The sequence below is a fragment of the Convolutriloba macropyga genome, chromosome 12 (genome assembly GCF_964194025.1).
Source record: "Convolutriloba macropyga chromosome 12, txConMacr16.3, whole genome shotgun sequence".
Classification (NCBI taxonomy): Eukaryota; Metazoa; Xenacoelomorpha; order Acoela; family Convolutidae; genus Convolutriloba; species Convolutriloba macropyga.
Window position 1 is genome coordinate 49,137,317 of NC_134479.1, and position 23,122 is coordinate 49,160,438.

A 23,122-nucleotide genomic window follows, 5' to 3' on the forward strand; every position below is an offset into this window, starting at 1 on the left:
TTCTGACCACCAAAACTCTGCATGAACACACCAGTATACATTCTATTCCTATTTATAAGGTTTAGAAAGATTGGAAATTTTACAAAACTTAAACTTTTGTATTAATTACATGCTATATTTCCAAAAATACAAAGCAGGTAAACAATGAAGAGTAGTAAAGAGGATTGAATGCCGAAAGTTGCTTAAAGTTCATTTTTTGGTAGTTATTCTTCCAAAATCTGGAGGACAGATATTCAAGAAAAAAACATACATCGACTAAGGTCAGATGAATTCCTCTCGAACAACAGACGGGGGCAAATTAATTTAGAGGGTGCGTAGCTTAGAAATGTTTGATGGGCGCCAAAAAACCCCACGGGGGTTCGAAACCGGACCTCCAGGTTTTCAGCCTGACATCATTCCCTCTCAGCTACGCTGGCTGTCAATTAAATTCGTTCACAATCGTTGATATTAACAACAAACTTTATTTCAGAACGTGAGCAACTTAGATCACTCAAAAATGAAGAACTAAAATGTGCAAAAGTTACTCACGAAGTCAACGCACATTCTAGAACAAAAGCGTCAAGGAAAAACGTTGCATAAAAAATACACACACTCATGCAACAATTGCATAAAACTTCGTTCGAGAACAATTAAAAATCGCAAGCAATAGACAAATCAGAGTTTTTCAAAAAAAAATCCTGAAAACAACCATCGGGCAAGAAGCTCCTCAACACAGCACTAACCTAATTTTCTTAACATAATTATCTATCTAAATATTCATTGAAAATTTCAGGATTCAAATTACCAAAAAATACATCAAATTATCAAATCACTTATTAAGTGGTAAAGAAAATGACAAAGAGCAAATTGAAAACGAACATTTTAATAACCATAGAGGCGAATTTGGATTTTACCAAAATTTTTAATTGAAAAACTTTGACTAAAACCTGCCTTAATATCACGAAACATTTGCACTGCAAAAAGGAAAACTTTAGCTTCAAGGCCGTTTTATTCAACGCCTGAAGTTAGCACTCAAAACTTTGTCGAATTAGAAAAATTTTACGCTCCCACGAAACTCACAGAAGCTCAGCTATATAACTGACAATTTTAATTTACTAGTATTAAATTAGCAAGTCAAATTAGAGCAATGCAATTAAGTTCAAGCCGCAAACGCAACAAACAGGCCAACGCAAAAAAACTTTACCCAGAAATATCAACCGACAAACTGCTCAAGAAAACACGGATCATGTAGAAAACACAAAAAAAATATTGAAAAAGGTTAACCCATCAATACCCATCGTTACCCAAAAAAATTTAAACCAATTTCAGGGAAATTTTCAAATGAATCGTATACTGTCAAATTGACAAATTACGTTGAAATTTTAGAACTAAAGAGCTCTTCAAGAACGTAAATCAGTCTTTGATAACCTAAATTAAATTTTGGAGCTGCAAAAAACTGGACAAAGAATCGAACACCTCGGAAACAAATTTTTGGAAAAATCAAAGAAAAGAGCAGTTAAAGGACAAAGAGCAGGCAAAATACATTCAATAAATTAACAAGCTAGAACGTTAGCTGAAATATGTCAAAAAGTAAATTTTTTCTAAAATTCATGATCTCCATTACAGAAAAAAACGTAGCATGCCCATAATTCCTCCAAAACGATTCAGAAAATTAATCCAACAAAATATACCAGGCTCAGCCACCTTTCAAAAATAATGCAGTTAAATGATAACTTTTAATTGGAAACCTTTAAGTGATATTTCGTATATGCTTATAATAAACTCTTCTTGTTTAACCGCTAAAAAATCAGGAAAAAATTCGACAGAGCCGCGGACGGAAATTAAAATAAAGCGATGCCATTTTAATTCCTTCAAACAGAAGAATCTGAACATAAGAAAACTGGAGAGAAACGCTTATTATTATTATATTTTCGATCAGCAATCTGGGACGTTGAAAAAGCCTAATTTCTTTTATTTCTTTTGCCTGAATATTTCATAATAGGCAAGAGAAAAATAATTTCAACGATTTATTATGCAAAATGTCAAAAAATAAAACCTTCAACTCAGGTTTAATTTAACTTTTCAGTCTCTTTGCAACACAAAACTTCAAATAGCTCATTTACTCAATTTACCCATGCCTGGAAAAAGTGAAAGAACTGAATTTTTCCGACCGAGACGTAACATTTAATGGCAACTGCAAATTTCTCATACTAGCTACCTTATTTATGAACTCCTTTTAGTTAAAAGTTTCTGAAAATCCAAAAATTCAGAGTTTTTCCCACTGCTTTTAATTTAATGGGAAACCATTTCAGAAACAAAAGGAATGAGTATTTATTTACCATTTGCACAAAACTTATCCTTTAAAATGGCGATATTTCCAATAAATATTCTATTCTATCCACAAGAACTTTTCGGTTATGGTTATACCCCCAGTCTGGCCTGGCTATGTCTTTCAGCCCCTTTCTGTTCAGTTCCTTGATATTAATTTCAAAAATCACTACAGAAATAAATTTGGGGGATCATAAAAATCTACCAACATTTTTCCTTTTCAGGTAATGTGCGGCCCCTATAGATAACCCTGGCCTATTTTTAGAAAACTCTTTAATATTAAAAATTTTGATAGATTCAAAGTTTGGATATCGTCTTCATTTAACTATCTTAGATGAACCCAATTTCCTAATGCACGATTCAAAAGCGGTCTATCTTTATATATTTACCCATTGCTCCATTTTTGTTTATTCCTGTTTACTCGCGGAGGAATATTGTCAATAATGATAAGAAAAATTAGATGAGTTGGGATACTCCCTAGGGCCATACAGACTAAAATGGTGTCAAATATTGGGAGGCCTTTCTTGGGCGAACCCAGCGGGGTGAAAGATATCATTTCAAAGTGTCTTCGTTCATATCTCATATTGTCAACGCCTGCCTTTCGATTCGAAGCTCTGCTTATCAATTCTCCTACTCAACTCCCGCCTACCCAAAATTTGCCGCCCAAACTTGAGACTTGACAATAATTTCAGAAAACTTAAAAAACATTAATTTTTGTTCTCAACTGATAAACAGGATAAATCTAATTCTCAGTCAAAAAATTAAGCCGATGTAGCGAAGCTATCATCAACTTGGACTACATTTTCTTCAAATTTTACCAGCGGAAACGAATTCATACAAATTTCAAGGATTTTTTTACAATACCTAGGAAAAATGTTTCCAATTCCAGTAAATAAAATTGTAGAATCGTCAGAATCGTTTTTTTATTATAGCTAGAAAATCAACTCACGTGATGAAAAAATCAAAAAGATTTCAATCTCGCATACAATGAAACGCCAAATTTCGAATAAAAATTCTCAATGGAATGTAAAAAAAAATCTCTTGAAAAAAAACCAAAAAAAATCTGCCGTTGAGTTCAAACTATCAAGTCAATCTAAAAGATAAGATATACCAGAGACCATGAAGTATAATAATAACAGTAATAAATTGGTTTTCAACAGATTTTTTTCGTTCTGTTAACATAATAATCATTTAGTAATTTCTGAGCACAAAATCTGAGCGAGCACAATAAGGCTATACAGCCTGTCTCTTGTGTCGCATGAAGTTTGTGATACAAAATCTTAAGACTAAACCAATTTTTTCACAGAGGTTAATTAACAGTTTTGATTTTTAGCTTAGTAAATTGTTTGAATTTATAAATCGCAATAAATTTAGATCGTTATGGGCAATACAATCAGTACGGTCTGTTGTCACCTCAGTTTAACACACAAATGTAATTTATTGGTAGAGGGTGCTTACTCTTTTTATTCTAATTTTTCTAATTGAATTGATATAATATTTAACCTAAAATTTCATACTTATCAGATATAATAGAAGCCTCTCATTATTCCAGCTAATATGACAATAAAAATTCAAATTAACCGACATAGTAGCAACCGATATAAGATTGAAAGAATTTTTTGTAAACCAAAAACACTTTTTTATTCAGCGCTATCAACTGTTTGTTACTCCGAAAGGCCGATTACCAGAAATCGTATAAAGAATTTCAAAGCACAAAAAATCTTTCTAAAACGCAATATATCGTGCAGTCGCATCTCGTCCTTTTACTCCCTCCACGGATCAAACTGAATTTGATCACGAATCTGTTTCTAAATTGGAGCTAAATAGAACTAAATTGATTGATTTCACTCCTAAATCTCGCATGCAATCAATCGAACAAATGAACAAATCAAGAACAATTCAGTGTCAAAAACAGACACTCTTAAATCACGTCTATCCATTCGAGTCTGGGAAATTTATTACGTTAAAAAAATTGACCTGTGAACTGAAAAGGAGTAAATAGAACACAAAAGTACGGAACAAGAAACTTGGGAAACTTGTTGAGCAAAATGGGAAAATTAGGGCTTTCTGAAAAAGTCAAAAGCATATTGATTATATCTTCAAAATCCAAGCTCGAAAATATAGTTCAAAAATATGTCAACGTTTTCTGAGATTTTACGCACACCTTCACAGATCTCCAAGAAACCTCTAAAAATATTTCTCTGTATTAACAAACATATAGTTAGTTTAAAAAATAGATCTCAATAAAAAGATGCAAGCGCATCAAGAAAAATGCAAGCGCAAACTCACTCTAGTTTATTTGAAAATTTATAATGAGATAGCTTCCATGAGATCTAAACGACATTAGATCAAATCAATTTGGTAACTATAACCAACGGACACGAGATAAAAGTATCTTCTGTGCAAATGATCAAGTCAATGTACCAATTAAAATCGGGGTTAAAGAATAGGGGTTAAAGAAAAGAGAGAAACACCGGTCAAAATAAATTATCCCCAAAACTATATCCCCAAAATTATTGCATAGATGTACAGAAAAAGATGAACTTGCGGTCAAAATTGTCCTTTTCAACTTTTACATTTCAAACCCAAAAGTGGGTTTAACAACCTTGGCCAGTGAACTTTATCCAACTGTTCAGCCATGTCTGTGTAAATGCGAAGTGACATGACAGACTTTTAATTAACAGAGAATTCAGAGGGCGCCAACTTATAAACTAGTTATAACTATTTCAGTGGAAACAAACATTGGCCATTGGCCGCTTAACTAAAATTATTTAAAAAAGTTAATAATGCTTGCTAACATATCTGATAGGTTTATAAAGACGACCGAAATGATCGAAAAAAAAATTTGATAAAATCATACGTATTCCTCGAAAACAACACATTTAACTTTTGACAACAAAATAATGGCTATATTTTTTGTTAAATTTAAATTTGCGACCAAATTGTTTCACAGAAATATAGTCATATAACATGAAGATCAAAAAATCAACATAACATTTTTGAAGGATAATATTAACTTTCAAATCTTTATATATCACAAATGAACTTAAAATGTTTTCAGAATAAGTTCAAAAAATCTTATTAACCTCAAACTAAAACTGTAAAACCACATGTTTTAACTCTTCTTTCTTTGAGTATTCCAAAACAAACATTGACTTGATTTAATTGCTCAAAACAGTCTTGAATTCCTGTTTTGATAAACAGCTATAAAATCTGTGTCGAAGACAGAACCAAATGGAAAGAAATCTCTTTCATTAGAATTTCCGCAGGATATCACTCTAGCTGATCTTAGGAGCGAGAGAATTAAAAGGATTGAATGCTGATTTGACATATTGACAACCATTTGCGCCAATAGTGCCAACTGGCTAAAACATTCCTGGCTAAAACATTCCACCAGCTGGAATGTTCAACCATTCAAAACATTCAACCATTCAATTTTGAAAAAAAAACTATCAGAAAATAAACGATTACAAGGAATAAGATTTGAAGGAACGCCAACCTCTTTTTGCATTGGATTTCATTTTGACTAGCAAAAAGGATATTTCAGAAACAATTCAATATGAGGCGAAAGATTAAAATCTGGTTTGACAAATAACTAATAACGATTCAACAAATGACAAAAGTTAACCCCAAACTTTATCGCATTAGCGATTAAGCTGTGGAGAATTACAGCAATTTATTGTATCGATCATAAGAGAATTCATAAACAAAAGTTTAAGGACGTCTATTTTTTCTGCTTTTCAATTTAAAATAATTGGACTTCTAAGAATTTATTTCATATAATCAACAAAACTAAACAACTAAAACTCCGAGAACAGCGAAAGAGGGTACCACAAAAGCAAGCAAGCATCTGACACTCAAGTTTTTTTTCACTTTGTTGTCACTTGAGTTTCTAACACTATCAGTCTCGTTTTATAGAAACATTTGCGGTTTCATACGAATTAGACGCCAAAAACAAAGAAAAATTTAAAAGTTGACTTGAAGATATGGAGAAATTCCCATACATAAATCAAGGCGAGATAGATATGGAAAAAAGTTCAGCTTGTCAACTATTTTTGCTCTGCTATCTTTATTTTCAATTTTGTTTGCAGTGGTTAAATGTTTGCGTCTTCAATTGAAACGAAGTCGAAATCAAACACAGGAAAACATCCATTTCAGCTTTTAACACTATATTTTCGACGAAAAAAAAACAGATTCTAGAAAATCCTTTTTTCTCAACAAAAATGAACATCTTTTATTTTTCTAATCCATTAAGCCATGAAATCTATTCTGTGGAAAAAGACACCTGCAATGGTTAACTTTACTTTCTTGATTTGAAATTCATTTGAAATTTAAGAGGCCTTTTTTATACATTTACAATCATTTTGTTTTCTGAGCACCATGTTAAGATTCTTGCGCAGAATTGATCGAGTACGCTTTTGCTGAAATTATTCGAATTGATGTCAGCAAAACAAAAACATTTTACATTGCTTAAGGTGTCAGGCATATCATTAATAAAATCAAAAATATTAGCGGTCCCTGGATAGATAGACCCTTGTGGAACACCGCTAGTTACTTGTCTAGTGTCTGAAAGATGCTGATTTGCTTTAACATACTTGCACCTACGTTCAACTGGTCAAATAACAGGCTATGCGTTTCTAGCAACGAACCGACCATTCGCAAATTGGAGGACTTCTTGATTTTTTCAAAAAAATCTGTCCAAAACCATTTTTCAATTTTTTGTTGATTCATATAGTTTTATATGAATCAAGTTCAAAGGCACAGAAGAAAATAAAAGTAAACCTAAAAAGAGAAGTGGATTATTTCGAATTATGTTGTGTTTTGTCGTTCCTTAAAAAAGTACTTGCTGGAAAGTTTTGGCTAAAAAACACTTTTAGGTTTTGAATTTCCGCAAAAGCACCTTGTGATTCAAATAAAATGTACTTGTTCTCAAAATATAAAGCTTCAGAGTTGCCAAGTTTTTCCTGTAAACACTCCCGATCCTATTCTATGTTCAGATTTTCTTTCAAAATTTCGAAGTGCCCTTTTCAAATTGCAGTATGAATGCTTCCTTTTCTATATAATACAAAAATAGAAAATAAGATTTAAAAAAGACGGTTCTCTAGACTGCTCTTTAGAAAATCTGATAATGAAATTTTTACTCCATAAAAAAGCCGACCTCGCAGATATATATTTCATTATTTTCTCCGCAAAAATATTGCCACAAAAACAGTTAACAAGCTTTATTGTCCGAACTTTTTCACATTTATTTAAAAGTTTTCACCGACATTCATTCGCAAGTACTTGTCATTTATGATAAATGACAAACTGTGTAAATTGGGTGTATACAAAAGAAGACTTTATCACTTTACCTTGAAACTTAATAATTTACAGATTCCGCAGCAGTTTCGAATTTCATGCCACCTGATAATTCTAGTCTGTTAACCACTTGTGGATTAAAATTTCTCTCAATCAAATTTGAAACAGAAGAAGTATGCTTTTCGCATTTTGTTGTTAATTTGAAATAATCGGTTTCATTTTCTGCAAAAATTAGTTCTTCATGCCGTAACTAGCGATAAGTAAACTAAAAAAATAAGTCGTGGTTAATAAATAAAGAAAACTTAAAATATTGTTGAAAACATAAAGAGAATTGTCAGATAAATTTTTAAAATTGTCTAGGAACCTTATCTAAAGTTTTCTATTTTAAGAACCCCCAAGCTTCCGTTTACAATGACAGTTCAAAATGGCACGCTTTCTTGATCAACAAATTATTTTCATTACATTGCATAGTCAGCTTATTAACCAAAACTGCATTAATTCAAGCACGCTTACCTCTAACTTCAATTCATTTCATTTGTAAGTAATTCGTTTGCGAACTCTCACGTTTCAAACCAAATGAGAAAAGTGAAAATCAGATCTTTTCCAGTACAAATTTTCAATTTTGAGCCTGCTGAGAAAATCATATCATGCGAAGGAACGCTCAATGCCCTCGACAACTTAATGACTTTATCTGAAAACTGTAGCGAGCTTATAAATCATACAACTGATTAGATCTATTGCGCAACAAAACCACGAAACGATCAAATTGCTATTTGAGTAAGAAGTCAAACAAATTAGAGATTTATGAAAATTTATTTCATGTTGAACACTAATTTAGGTGTAGATTTCTATCAGAAAAACGCAAATATTCTCGGAAAATAATATTGCCCTCACTTCAACCTCAGAAGGGGCAAATTTGAATTCGAAATCTAGGGTTTTATTATATTTCAAACTCCTACAACTATGAACCTAATTTGGCCAAATTGAACTTGGCAAAAATCAGAAAGTCCAATTCACGACTTCACTTCAAATGTCAGAATTTAAGGTGAAAATTAGCACGAAGGCGGACTAATTTGACCGAAATCGCGAAGTAATAATAATAAAACCCTGTTGATCTTTATTTTAAAAATAGACTAAACAACCAAATCATAACATATCGATCCACAATCACAAGAGAAACTAAACCTTGAAAATTAGATAAATCTTCTCAAGCAAGAAGCGGAAACAGAACTGGTAATTGCGGCTAAGAGGATAAAAAATCCTCGCAAACAATCAAAATAAATAAGGGAATACAAGTTAAATTTAATGGTTGCTTTGAAGATTTTTACCTACAGCTTTGTGTGTTGTCAGAACTTAGCATAAATTTTTGTATGTAGATCATAAATTTCACCAAATGAAACTCTGAGAGGAAAAGAAAATTGTCAAAACAGATAAAACTCGGGTTAAATCGGATCGAGTTGAAAAAGCTTGAACAAATTTCTGGACAAATTTGATTAAAAAAACCAGGTAGCAAAATTGAGAACCGGGTCAAAAAATATGTTTAAAAAAGGTATTGGTTCCGATCTTGGTGAGCATGAAACGTTTGCCTCGTCATCATATTTCACATAGGTCAGTACCATGGCGCGAGAGAGCAAACTGCATTTAAAAAAATCTTAATCAACCGTGCATTTTTACAATACTCCATATGGTTAAGCGGACAGCTACGACATTTAAACAAAATCTGCTTTTAAGTTTGCCCTTCGATCAGTCAAAAAAATCTGACAACAAAAAATTCAGACAAACTCATTGCAAAAGTTCAGCAAATGCTGTTTCAGAACATAGGTTACATTAAATTGATCTGATATCTTTGCGTAGCTTTCAGTTTTCTTTTTGGTTATGGCTCGTCTTCAGTACATCAGACACGCTAATCGCTTTCATTAACTGCTACCAACCAGTTTCAAAGTTACCCCCAATATTCACTTGTGTTTATACCAATCATTGTGATATCTGGCTAGAAGTTATATCCCTGGTCGAGATTTCGCTCATTTCAGAACAAAATAGAAATTTCTACCCTTGTTGTACCCCCCCCCCCGCCATCCCTGCTAACAAGAAAGCTGAAATACCACTAAATCAGTTTTACATCGGTCAGTTGGTGACAATAAAGCGAATAATTGAGTTCAATAATGGGGTTTGCCCGGTTATTGATCTGTTCCGTTATGTGGTTCTGCGGGTACATGGTTCGAGTCTTCACTTCGTGATTATAGTGGTACCTTGTTTAAAAGTTAAAAAATATTTAAATTCGCGCTTAAAGTGAAATCCTCGACCTCGGATTCAAGTTTTAACCTATCATAACTATTACTTCATATCATGTTTAGATCCTCAACTTAGCCAGCATAGCAGTGCGTGTATTAAACGTGATATTCACGATGCTGTTAATTGGACACTGGAACGGATGTTTTATGTTCCTCTTTCCCAGACTGGCTCAATTCCCAGACGACTGTTGGGTGTCCAGGGAAAATATCACGGTTAGTAAGTAGTTGTTTATTTAGTTAATAAGGATTATAAATTAATTTGCCCTTTAATATGGTGACATTCCGAGAGCTAAAGTTAGGAAGAAATATGTTCAGAAAGTTGTACTGTGGATCGATTGAAGAGCATTTCAGCCCTCTTTGCTATAGCACATATCTAATACAGGGAAATCTACAAAAAAAGTATTTCCCAGTATCAACTAAAATTTTTCTTTGTGGATTAATTTTGACGATATCGAGAGATTTAAATTCCCTCAAAGTCTGGCGTCTAACAGGTGAATCAATTACGATCCCTGTCGCATTCTTCGATTGTTTGACTAATCATCAAAAGGATAAGACGAAGAAGACACTAATTCTTCAAAATTTTCTAGGAAAAATTTGAATTGCCAACTGCATAAAAGAGATCAGAAATGTATTAGAGAACAAAAAATATTTCAAATCTTAAAATTCTTTGATGTTCAAGATGGTAAAAATATTACTTCGAGCAATTATAAACAGACAAACACACCCATTTAAATTCTAAGCAATTGCGAGCAGAGATAAAATGGGAAACAAAAACTTATACAATCCAAGCAATTTCGGTGTAGTACTGATCATTTTTAAACAGGCAAAAGTTGATCCATGGAAAAAATTCAAACCTCAGCGTACCTCAACTTACCCCTGGGATTCAAAGGTGTCGTGGTCGATAACACGGGTCAAAAGAATTCAATAAGTTGAATTTTAAATTAATTTTGGAACTTAAAATATACAAAATTAGCTCGTATTTATAGTAGTTATCTATGCGAAAATATACAGAGAAAATTTAGATTAGCTAAAAAAATTTACATGATTGACATGTGAATAGATCTTAGTTCCCAATCCCGGAGGTGATTTTCAATTTTCATCAACATTTCATGAGAATAATATATGGCCTAGATACAATCGAGTTCATTAGTTGGAGTTCGGTGGATGTTAGAATCAAGTTTCTGTTGGTGGGAGAATTTACTTCTGACATATGATTGAGAGGTCAATAAGATGATGATAACGACAAAACAAAATTAGAATTGAGTTTAGTTTTGTGGCCATTATTTATCGACATAGCAACAAAGTTCCTCAGGTAAGTTCTTCTTTTGTTCTTTGAAACTTTAATAAAGAAAACTTCTAAGTTTCCTGATGTTTCTTTGAGAACCCAAGGATACTACTTCGAGCAATTATAAACAGACAAACACACGCATTTAAATTTCGAGCAATTATAAACAGACAAACACACCCATTTAAAACACACCCTCTGCTCGCAATTTTAAGCAATTGCGAGCAGAGATAAAATAGGGAACAAAAACTTATACAATCCAAGCAATTTCGGTGTAGCACTGATCATATTTAAACAAGCAAATGTTGACCTATGGAAACAATTCGAACCTCAACTTGCCCCAGAGATTCAACGGTTTATCCTCCTTCGACCAAGCCCTTCCAATGAGGAAAAAAAACAAATTCATAGGGTTACTAACAATCACCTTAACTGTATTACTGGTGCAGCTATTTTTTTTAAAAAAATTATTCAGCTGACCGTGGAATGTTTTTAAGTAACTAAAATACCATTATAATTCCCGAACAGCTCTTCATGAACAAACCACCCGTTTTGATTGAAAACTGTTTTTGATTGAAATTTGATTGCCAATTTCAGAACTAGTTATTAAAAATGAACGCATGCAAGAAAAGCAACGATTCGTTTCCTACTAAAAAACATTGCAAAATTTTTTATTGCATTTCTAAGGGTTTTTGAGTTTTGAGCTAACTTTTCAGTAATCAACTGAGTTTCATAATTTCATTGTTTAGTAAGACTAAACAATGAAATTCTGAAACTCGGTTGATTACAGAAATCTTAGCTCAAAACTCAAAAACCCTAAGAAAAGCAATAAAAAAATTTTGTTCACAGAACATTGTTCCCGACTACTCTAGTAATCTAAAAGTTATGAAAACTTTTCATAAACGCCAAAAATGGATCTATAAAAAATGTGCGAAAACGCAAGCGAAAACTAGCTCAGACGCAAACGGACAAATTACACCTTGTGCTCGACTCAATTTGTTTTTTTCTTTTCAGCATTTCAGAGTTTCAGCATTTCAGAATCTTTCAAAAAAATATCTGAAAATCTGCAGTTCTTGCATATTTACGCTCAATTTAAAAAACTTCATAGAGTTTAGAAAAAGAAATGAATATACTATACTTGATGTGAAATCTACTCCTTCGTTATCGAATTTAGCTTTGCACCTAGCATTTAACAAGTTATCCTTCCCTACCTAAAAAACAGAGAAAACCTGTCAAACCACTGTCAAACCGTCATTAAGTAGTTCTGCGTTTCAAAAATTTTTAAAGGCCTCAAGTTTCACGGCCTCAAAACTGTCCTATGATAACCAAACAGTTTTATTTTACGAAAGCCAATGTTAGCACTCCCGTGTAATTTAAATTTGTTTTACGCCATCAAAAAATTAAATCGTTAAAATACCCAATACAGCAGAAAAAAAACTTTGAAATTGTATTTACAAAAATACTGGCCTTTGATTGCCTAAATTTGTCAAGCAAAATTAAATTTTAGCTCTACCTTGCTTCTTTTTGATAAAATTAGCAATTAAGATTTAAAATAAACATTTGAAGTTATAGAATACTTTTTTAAACCGATATCTCCTCAGATTTTGAATGATGGCAATCAAATCTTTTTCGGAAAAGCTTATAGATAAAATAGGTGAACGAAAAATTCGTCCAAGCAAATAACTTTTATCACATAGAATATAACTTATCAACAAACAAGCTACCGCTAACTTCTGTTTATTATAATTAAAGCTAACGACGACTGCTAAGACTTAAGGATACCACAGCTTAATTCCCAGATTACAAAATTTTTAAAAATCCCAGCAATTAGACTTCCTTATAGTTTTCTGGGACACGGATCACAAAAATGTGTCTGCGAGGGCTTAGAACGTTAGCTGAAAAGTCTCGGCAGCAGACCCCGACAGATAATTGGAAATAATTTTCGAAAGATCCAAAAAAGCCAAACTGCTGTGACGACTGAGAGACAAACTGATTTTCTAAGGGAAATTCATCTTCCTTCCGATTTTAAAATATTTTGCCATTGGAAGTGAAAAGGAATCATAACATTTAAGGAATCATTTAACGAGGCAATAATAATAATTAAGCCAGGTTCCAATTTATTGCAATTTTTTGATTAATAGCATCTATGAACACAAAACCTACAAACTTTTCAGCATTTTATAAAGTAGCTAAATTTTTTTCTGGATTTGATCCACAGAGAACTTAATATTTCTACGAAAAAACAGAGCAATATTCTCAATGAAGACTTAACATATCTGTCTGCCTTTGATCAAGAATTGAGAGAGCGAGAGGGATAATTCATAATACCCCTTAATAATTCTGCATTCTTTTGAAGTTGAATTACTCCTATCACCCCAAAATGCTATTGACAAGCAGTGATTTTTAACGAAAGATATCTGTTCAATTATCCGAAAAACAGAAGATAGGATTTCTAAAAAACTAAACAAATTTTAAACTATATATGCGGCCTCTGTCATTTTGATAACAATCATTGCGCTGGTTTATAAAAAAGCTTATTTTTAGTAGCATTGCCAGCTATGCGTAACAATTAAAATGAGCCATTTGCTAATTTCCGAGAACAAATTCCAAAAAATATATCTGATATATGCGCTTAAAAATGCTAAACTTGTCTAAAAAAAGCTATCATTCATTAGTGCGCGAGCTCCTCGAGGAAATATGGAAATCTTGCAAATTGTATCATAAATGAACACAAATTAGGGCTGTGTGAAAAATTTTGAGAAAGATCGGCTTATTTTCCCATTCGCAAAAAGAGCAAGATTGGTTTGAAAAACTATTGACTGGCTGTCTCAAAGATTAAAATTGCAACAAACTTTAAAGGCGTCCCTTCGACTATCAAAGTCAACCTACCCATAAAAATAAACCGTAAAAATTGGCCCTCTAAGAACACTTTGATTGAAGCGCCAACACTACAATCAGATATTGTCCTTAATCGCGTTTGAAAATTATCGGGTAGTAAAGTGAGCTAACTGGTAATTTTATCAAAGATATTTATAACCAGTCAAATAGAGGGTAAAATGTGGGGATTGACCTAAACTGGGTAGATCAAAGTCTGCAGCTTCGAACTAACATTGCAAAGTGGACAATCTAAGAAATCCTTCAACGAATAGATGCAATGTCGCAAAATGAAATTTCTATCCTTGACAACAAACCCTGAAATAGACTGACATTTTAGCACGATTTCAACAGCTTTCATGCGTAATGCAACCGAACCTAAAATATCGCAACAAAGTTTTGACAGATTGTTAGTAAGAAGACGTCAAGATCTTTAAAAGTCAATTGTGAGGTTCTCTCATCAAATGACGACATCTTATCGAAGGAAATCAAGACTCATTGTAAAAATGTGTCAGATCAAGATCTTGCATATATTGGCATGCCAACCAGGAGTCACAAAATCTCGTTTTAAGCAACACAAACAAACACACACACACACAAAAACACAAATATGCACGCAACAACGCACTCACAGCAAAAACATTTGGTGTTCGAATTCTACATAGTCACCTCAGCACCATGAAACAATAAGATTTGACCTACCTGAATAAAACGAAACAATTAGAAGTTCAATTTCCAATTGAAAATTTCAGTTCTTCGGTAGAAAAAATTCTTTTGTTTGGGAAGTCTAGATTTCAGAGATTGTTCACAGAGAGTCCGAATTTCTATTATATAGTTTTATATTGTTAAAACACATCAATGGAGTTTCTAGCATTAGACTGACAAAAAAAACTAAATAAGAAAAGATTTAAAAATATACAGAAGTTATAGTAACGAAACATCTTCGCCTTCATGAATTTTTTAAAAGCACAGAACTCTAGAAAAGCGGAAATATCGTTGTCAATAGAAATAACCAAACAGTCGAAATTTATCATTACAATCCAATTCAATTTGACAGCAAAATTTGACAAATATTGAAACAAATCGGTTGCATTTTTTAATTTATTTATTTTTACCAACCTTTGCAAATTCATTAAACAACAATTTTTAAAACCGTTGCTATCTGAAAAATAAATTCCCGCCATTAAGCGCTAATGCAGCTTCCTTCAACTGCCAATGAGAACAAATTGCCTCCGTACTCCCTGGCAAAATTGTTGGAACTTCGATTTTTCGATTAAATTTCAAAAAAAAAATGTGCATTAATAAATTTAGATAAACGACAAAAAAATGTACCATGCCTTCCACTTCGGGTCAGAAGAACAAAAAAGTTGCCAGTTTCAAATATTTGTCACTCATTGAAGATTTACAAGATGTTTTCAGTTGATAACTTTTCCCATTCATAACACTAATCCGCTGTTCCCAAAAACCAAAAATTCAAAATCAGACTATAAACTAACTAACTCTTTGAGTAGTAATAAGGAGCTCCAAATATTTTTTTTGAAATGTGAGTTTATCAACCAGGTCAACTCATCCAGAAAATGGAAATATATCACATGCTTAGTCAGGCATACCATGGTTTCTAAGGAACTGCCTGATGCACCAAGTTTTGCTTCACGACAGTCATATTAACACCCTTTCAACATAAAGTATTAGAAGTTAGGGATCGTTTCTGTTTGTGCGCAACCCAAGTACGTTAGGCTACCCCAGTTACAGAACGCGTGCCATTACATAAGAAATCATTATGAAGAATATGCTACGTGCGTCTGGAGGTGCAGATAATATGCAATCACTAAGCTGGGGGGGGGTTGCACAAACGGAAAAGATCCAAAGTTTGAAAGAAAACAACCTAATTTAAAATGTACAGAAGATAAACTTGCCAAAAAATCTAGTTGTCTAACGTTTGCTAGACAGATGCCGCCTTGCGGAACAAGAAAGAACCAGAGACGGTTAAGGGACGCCCAAGTTCGAGAGCTTAAGACCAGTTGGTGTAATGTTCTTAGTTTACTAGGCTGGCGCGTAGGAAATGCTGGTTCGGATCCAGTACTAGTCTTTTTCACAGTTGTTTCCTATTCTTCGATCTTCCCAAACAAGCACATAATTTTCTGCTCATTGATTCATAAAATGTCTTCAGAAAACAGCTCAAACTCTGCGCGTTCTCTATAATGACATTTACTCATTCTTAAAGATAAAAAACAAAACTTCGACGATCCATTCAAGTAAAAATCGCACGTGCACTTTGGACAGTAGAGAGGTTTTGAAAAAAATATACTGTTCTAAAGGTGCCAAGACTTCTTTCGCGAGAAAGAGACTATTTTGAAATATGCTTTGGGGTTATCAGTTTTTTTCTGGAATTGAATTAATGATTTTTGGAGTTGTTTTCGTATATTATGCTACTTCTTGAATTATATTCTTCTCCGTTGAAGTGTGAAAATCAATTGATTTTGTGTTTTAAGGCAACTTAAAGTTCGTTAGGGCTTTCTCATGCACATAACGAACAAAACGAATGTGTTCATGAGAGCGATTCAACAGCAGAAAACAATTAATGTCGTCTAGACTAGCTGAAAATGACCAATTATACTTCCCCTGTCAAAACAAAATCATAAATTGAAACTTAAAAAACTGATACTTCTTTATACTGGTATAACATCTAAATACCAAGACTTCATACGGTAGTATCACTCAAAAGCAACTCGAAATATTTAAGACGGCTTCTTTTATCAATTCTGAATTTACACCTTCGTGCAAGACCTAACAAATAATTTAACTTTACAACCCGAGTTTCAATTTATAATCCAATATTCAATTACTCCCATAACAACTGGACTATTTTTATTACTAACCTTCAGAAACAGGCTTCGCCCAAAGTTTGTTTTAGTGTTACAAATATAAACAAGAGAAACTTGAATAACCTCTACCAAAACAAAAGTCAAGTTTGAATTAAATCGAGATTCTAATTTGACACAATAGGTTAAAAAAAGTACCAGAAAAATATCACGAAGCAGATCGCTCGGATAACTACTGATTTAAGATTACGTAACAAAGTTCCATTACCTTGATTCTTGATCAGAATCTTACAGCTGTTTACAGCCAGACGTTTTGTGAAGAAATGAACAGCTTTGCTTATTCTTGAGTAATTTCAACTGAACAACCAGTTTCTGCCGTTCGATATCATTTCAAGGATCTGAAAAAAGCACAGGATTACTACGTTTCATTTCGAAGAGCTGGGAATGACTTAAGACAAAAACTCGATAAGGCAAACGCTTATCTAGTAACCCTTGGCAAAAAAAATTTAAACTTAAGTTTTGTCGTCAAATATAGACGAATACACTTCAAACACTTAAAAACGGAACTTCAAAATCGATTCGACTCTGTAAAGTCATCAACTGACCCTAACAGTTGCCTTTACATGAAAATGCGGTATCATTTCTTCAATATTTTGCATGTTCCATATACTCCTGTACAACCACGGCCAAGGATTTCATTAAGCGGAATGGGAAACCGTAACCGAGCAAAAAATGTCAGATCTAAATAAAATGAAGCTATTTGAATTTCAGGACAAAATAGGGAGAGGTGGGTGGGATGGATTTAACGAAATTGTCAAAATACTGTTTCGAAAATGTGTATTAATTTTTGATTTTCGAGGTATTTTCTTCTCAATACAATTATTTTAGCGTCACTTGACTCCAATATATTGTGAAGTGGATATTGAAGCACACTGTTTGAACTTTTTAATTGCCGTTTGTCTAACTGCTAAATATATTTGTTAGTTAAAATTAATTTCGCACAATCGAGTTTTAAGATCTTTTAAGGATAAATTTTCAACTATTCAATCGGGATCAATCAAGTAGAGAAAACTAAACCCTAAGGAACAAAATTACTCAGCTAAGATGATAACAGGCATTACAATTCATAAATGACAAAAAGGTACTAAACAATAGAACACAAATAATGGCATCAATATAGAGGTGAATAATTTTGAAGTAGTGGAGGTGAAAAAAACTTGGAGTAGTGGTGAAGATTCTGGATTAGAGACGAAAGATTTTGGAGTAGCCATGAAAGATCCTGGAGTAGTGGTGAAAAAAACCTGGACCAGTGGTCAAAGATTCTGGAGTAGTGACGAAAGATTTTGGAGTAGTAATGAAAGATACCGGAGTAGAGGTGAAAAACCTGGAGCAGTGGTCAAAGACTCTGGAGTAGTGACGAAAGATTTTGGAGTAGCAATGAAAGATCCTGGAGTAGAGGTTAAAAAAACCTGGAGTAGTGGTGAAAAACACTGGTAGTGGCAAAAGATTCTGGTTCTGGTGGTACTTAGTTTGTTATAATTTAACTATCGGAAGATTTTCCTTCACAACAAGGCCTAAAATTTAATTCCACGCAAAACCAGAAGAAGCAGGCCTCTTTCTTCGCACAATTAGTTTTGACCTTTCGCCCGCAAGTTTTTCTCAGACCCTAAAAAATTTTGAGTGGTTATTTTACAATCGCGGAGTCATGGTTTAAGTTTGTGGCTAAGGTTAAAAAATTCCACGAAAGTTGTCAGGCAGAAAAAAACATCAAATCTTTTTTCAAGTGCTGTCAAGAATATTTATTTTGGTTTATCTTGATACAAGCTTATCGCGTTTTGCGAAAAAGTTTTGACCTTACAAATCCTTGCCAAAATAATTCAAATAGTGCAAGTCATATTAAGAAAAAGTTAATCGTTTCAATGTGTATCAAATTTCGATTCAATGGGTAGCCTTGGCAGCTAAACCAACCGCAAATACTGACAAAATTCAGGTATGAAACTGTTTGCTATAATCTCTTAAGAGTCTACTTCAATTAATCAGAAAAGTTGCAAATCTTTATTTGTAAAAAAATTTTCTTTGGTTCATCATTGACCTTTTCTGATTTTACATAGAGCTTACCCTGATTATATTTTTGTTTGGACCTTGTAATTGATCATCATTGAAAGTGGTATCATCATTGAAAGTGGTAAAACACACGTGATTTACCATTTCTGACAAAATATTATACACACAATAAATTTGCTTCTGCAACCTATCGATATTTTTTTTACTTTTTCAAGTTTCCAACTATTATAAAGTTTCCGTTTCTACTTTCATGTAGAAGATATTCATGAAAGAAGCTTCTACTTTCTTGTAAAAGCTTCTCCTTCAAATGGTATAACTATTGTTCTAATCTGAGGGTCCACAAATTTCTTGAAAAAAAAACTCAGGAGTCCAAATAGTCCGAACAAAAAAATTGTGCCACCAGAGAGTTTCTTCCCTTACTGCATGAAATTGGTACAATAGTTTAATTTTCAAAAGCCAATGAAAAAGCTTAAAAGATATCAGTCGCACGACGAAATCACATCACTTTTAAACAAAACGTGCAATCGTTGGCAATATAATTTTTAAAAAATGCAGCAGTGCGGATTAATGGATTAAAGCAAACAAAAACAGGATAATTGATAAGTTTATTTTTTTCGAATTCTCCAATAATCACTCCTTCAATTATTTTACATTTCGGCTTTATGTCCCATCGGCTCAACAATACACGATAGTAAAATGAACTTCAGTTTGATTGAAGTTAGAAACAACTTTAATCCGGGTGTCTGTATCTATCTGTTTACACAAAACACATAAACCGCCGCAGATTCCAACATAAAAGTCCAAATCTTAATTGGAAAAGTTACAACACTTCCGACCGCGCTGTTTTTCCTGCAGCCCTGCAAATAAACTGTACTGGCCAGGCCCATGGGCTACCATTTAATGTTGTGGAACAGCATATAAGTCAAGTTTACTTCCAAAGTTAATGGGGCGAAAAATCAATTGAACTTTAAAGGCGATAGATAGAAGAATCACTCCTTTCAATCAATTCCGAAAAGTCAACGTTTATGGCGGACAGTAAATCTTGACTTGATTTATGCTAATGAGTCAGTTTTAGAATTGTTTTGAAAAATAAAATGCAACAGACACAAAACATGAAGGCCCGTGCAAGTCCATGGGAATAAAGTCAGTTCTAAAAACTTACAATTTAAACGAACTATCGAACCATTTCAGATATTAAAAATAAGCACAAATATGCTGATATTTACAACCGGTTCATTGTCAAAACTCCCTCCCACCCCCACCCCCAGTACGTTATGCACCCCAAACCCCAGTACTTTTTGCACCCCCAATTACAGAGCAGAGCACGTGCCAATACATAGTAAATCATTATGTATTGATGGCACGTGCGCCTGTAAATATAATAAACACCCAGCACTAAGCCAGAGGGGGGGGGGGGCAGAAACGGATAACATCCCTGCAACCTTCAAATTTAAACTTTGATCTCTGAAATGTTAGCGCTTTTAAAAGTTAGCGCAGCAACTTTAGGATAATGACTGCACAAAAGAGTCGTTAAAGGGTCAAATAAAAAAAATGGAAAAGTTGAATGTTTGAGTTGTTTGTTTCAGACAGTGTCATGGCAGCAACAGTACAGTTGGTCTCTCTTCCGAGCAATGTCACACATGCTAGGCATAGGCAAGTATTGATAAACAAACAAACGTTCACTCTTTACTCACTGGTTGACACGCTGACATTGGTTGACACCGTTGAGCACTGAATTTTATTTTTTAAGATCTTCAAAAACGTACCCTACACGGACTACACGTTCGTCGCTCGCAATCGATTTTATTTTAGCAAAAGTCTAAATTTCTGAATGCACGCAATTCATCAAATGACTCGAAATTGAAATCAAAAGAATGTTCTAGAAGACAACAGTCAAGCAAAAATTCAGCGTAAAAACACACATTTACAATAATTGCTTCAAACTTCGTTGGAGAGTAATACTAAACAGAGACTAGTTAACAAAATTTAGTTTTTTTGCCAATAAAACTATCTTAGAGTCAAATTTAGTGATACACGTTAAAATTTAGGGATCTTTACGATTTGTGCCCCCCAGTACGTTATGCACCCCCAGTTACAGAGCACGTGTCATTGCATAGTAAATCATTATGTAAAAAAAATGGCACGTGCATCTGGGAGATGCAAATAATATGCACCCACTAAGCTGGGGGGGGGGGCACAAATGGAAAAGATCCAAATTTAGTGATAAGTTACTAAAGGTCAATTAATAAAAGTGCTTTTATTATGTGGTACCAGGTTATGGGCAACGAGCACCAGCCAACATGATGGATCTATGGCTAGTTATGGTCTCTATGCTGAGTGGGGCCACATGCTATGCTCTCTTCATTGGTCAGGCCACTAACATCATACAACAGCTCAATAGTTCTAGAAGACAGTACAGTGAGAAGGTAACAAAAAAAGATCCCATTCTGATCCCATAAAAAAGATCCAATTCTGATCCCATAAAAAAGATCCAATTCTGATTCTATAAAAAAGATCCAATTCTGATGCTATAAAAGAGATTCAATTATGATCCTATAAAAAAGATTCAATTCTGATCCTATGAAAAAGATTCAATTCTGATCCTATAAAAAACAATTCTGATCCTATGAAAAAGATTCAATTCTGATCCTATGAAAAAGATTCAATTCTGATCCCATAAAAAGATTCAATTCTGATCCTATAAAAAACAATTCTGATCCTATAAAAAACAATTCTGATCCTATGAAAAAGATTCAATTCTGATCCCATGAAAAAGATTCAATTCTGATCCAATAAAAAAGATTCAATTCTGATCCTATAAAAAACAATTCTGATCCTATAAAAAACAATTCTGATCCCATGAAAAAGATTCAATTCTGATCCAATAAAAAAGATTCAATTCTGATCCTATAAAAAACAATTCTGATCCTATAAAAAACAATTCTGATCCTATGAAAAAGATTCAATTCTGATCCCATGAAAAAGATTCAATTCTGATCCTATGAAAAAGATTCAATTCTGATCCCATGAAAAAGATTCAATTCTGATCCAATAAAAAAGATTCAATTCTGATCCTATAAAAAACAATTCTGATCCTATAAAAAACAATTCTGATCCCATGAAAAAGATTCAATTCTGATCCAATAAAAAAGATTCAATTCTGATCCTATAAAAAACAATTCTGATCCTATAAAAAACAATTCTGATCCTATGAAAAAGATTCAATTCTGATCCCATGAAAAAGATTCAATTCTGATCCAATAAAAAAGATTCAATTCTGATCCTATAAAAAACAATTCTGATCCTATAAAAAACAATTCTGATCCTATAAAAAACAATTCTGATCCTATAAAAAACAATTCTGATCCTATAAAAAACAATTCTGATCCTATAAAAAACAATTCTGATCCTATAAAAAACAATTCTGATCCTATGAAAAAGATTCAATTCTGATCCCATGAAAAAGATTCAATTCTGATCCCATAAAAAAGATCCAATTCTGATTCTATAAAAAAGATCCAATTCTGATGCTATAAAAAAGATTCAATTATGATCCTATAAAAAAGATTCAATTCTGATCCTATGAAAAAGATTCAATTCTGATCCTATAAAAAACAATTCTGATCCTATGAAAAAGATTCAATTCTGATCCTATGAAAAAGATTCAATTCTGATCCTATAAAAAGATTCAATTCTGATCCTATAAAAAACAATTCTGATCCTATAAAAAACAATTCTGATCCTATAAAAAACAATTCTGATCCCATAAAAAAGTAACTATTCAATGGGAGCAAAAATTACAGCTTCATATTGATTAAAAAGGCTATCGGTGCGGTGCAAATTAGATATCTATAAATTGACCCCTAACTTTAACTTTCACGATTTGTCAAAAGCGTCAGAAAGGCAACGTGTATAAAGTCGGACTGTCACAAAATTAATACACAACTCTTACGTTTCTTATAGCTTTCCTAAAACCAAACCAAAAATTTTTACGGGAGATATTTTTTGTGTATAGATGTGTGACTTATTTGATGAACACAACGCGTTGCAAAAAATCTATGAGTTCGAATTCGCATTCAATTTCGGAAAAAGTTGATAGTTTCGTCATATTTTAGAAGCAGTTATAACAATAAAGAAAGATTACAAATTTCTTTTACAGACAGGCATAACTATAAATAAAACCT

General features: G+C 33.1%; 1 protein-coding gene across 5 annotated transcripts in view; it reads left to right on the forward strand.

Annotated features, from left to right (window-relative positions):
• The window catches only part of LOC142350896 (potassium/sodium hyperpolarization-activated cyclic nucleotide-gated channel 3-like), a 92,455-nt gene that overhangs the window by 25,161 nt on the left and 44,172 nt on the right, over nucleotides 1-23,122 (forward strand). For all 5 annotated transcript variants that reach the window (XM_075402901.1, XM_075402899.1, XM_075402900.1 and 2 more), the window contains 3 exons: nucleotides 9,960-10,109; nucleotides 20,525-20,591; nucleotides 21,213-21,364. In XM_075402901.1, the coding sequence (XP_075259016.1) occupies nucleotides 9,960-10,109; nucleotides 20,525-20,591; nucleotides 21,213-21,364 (369 nt within the window). The remainder of the gene's footprint in view (nucleotides 1-9,959; nucleotides 10,110-20,524; nucleotides 20,592-21,212; nucleotides 21,365-23,122) is intronic.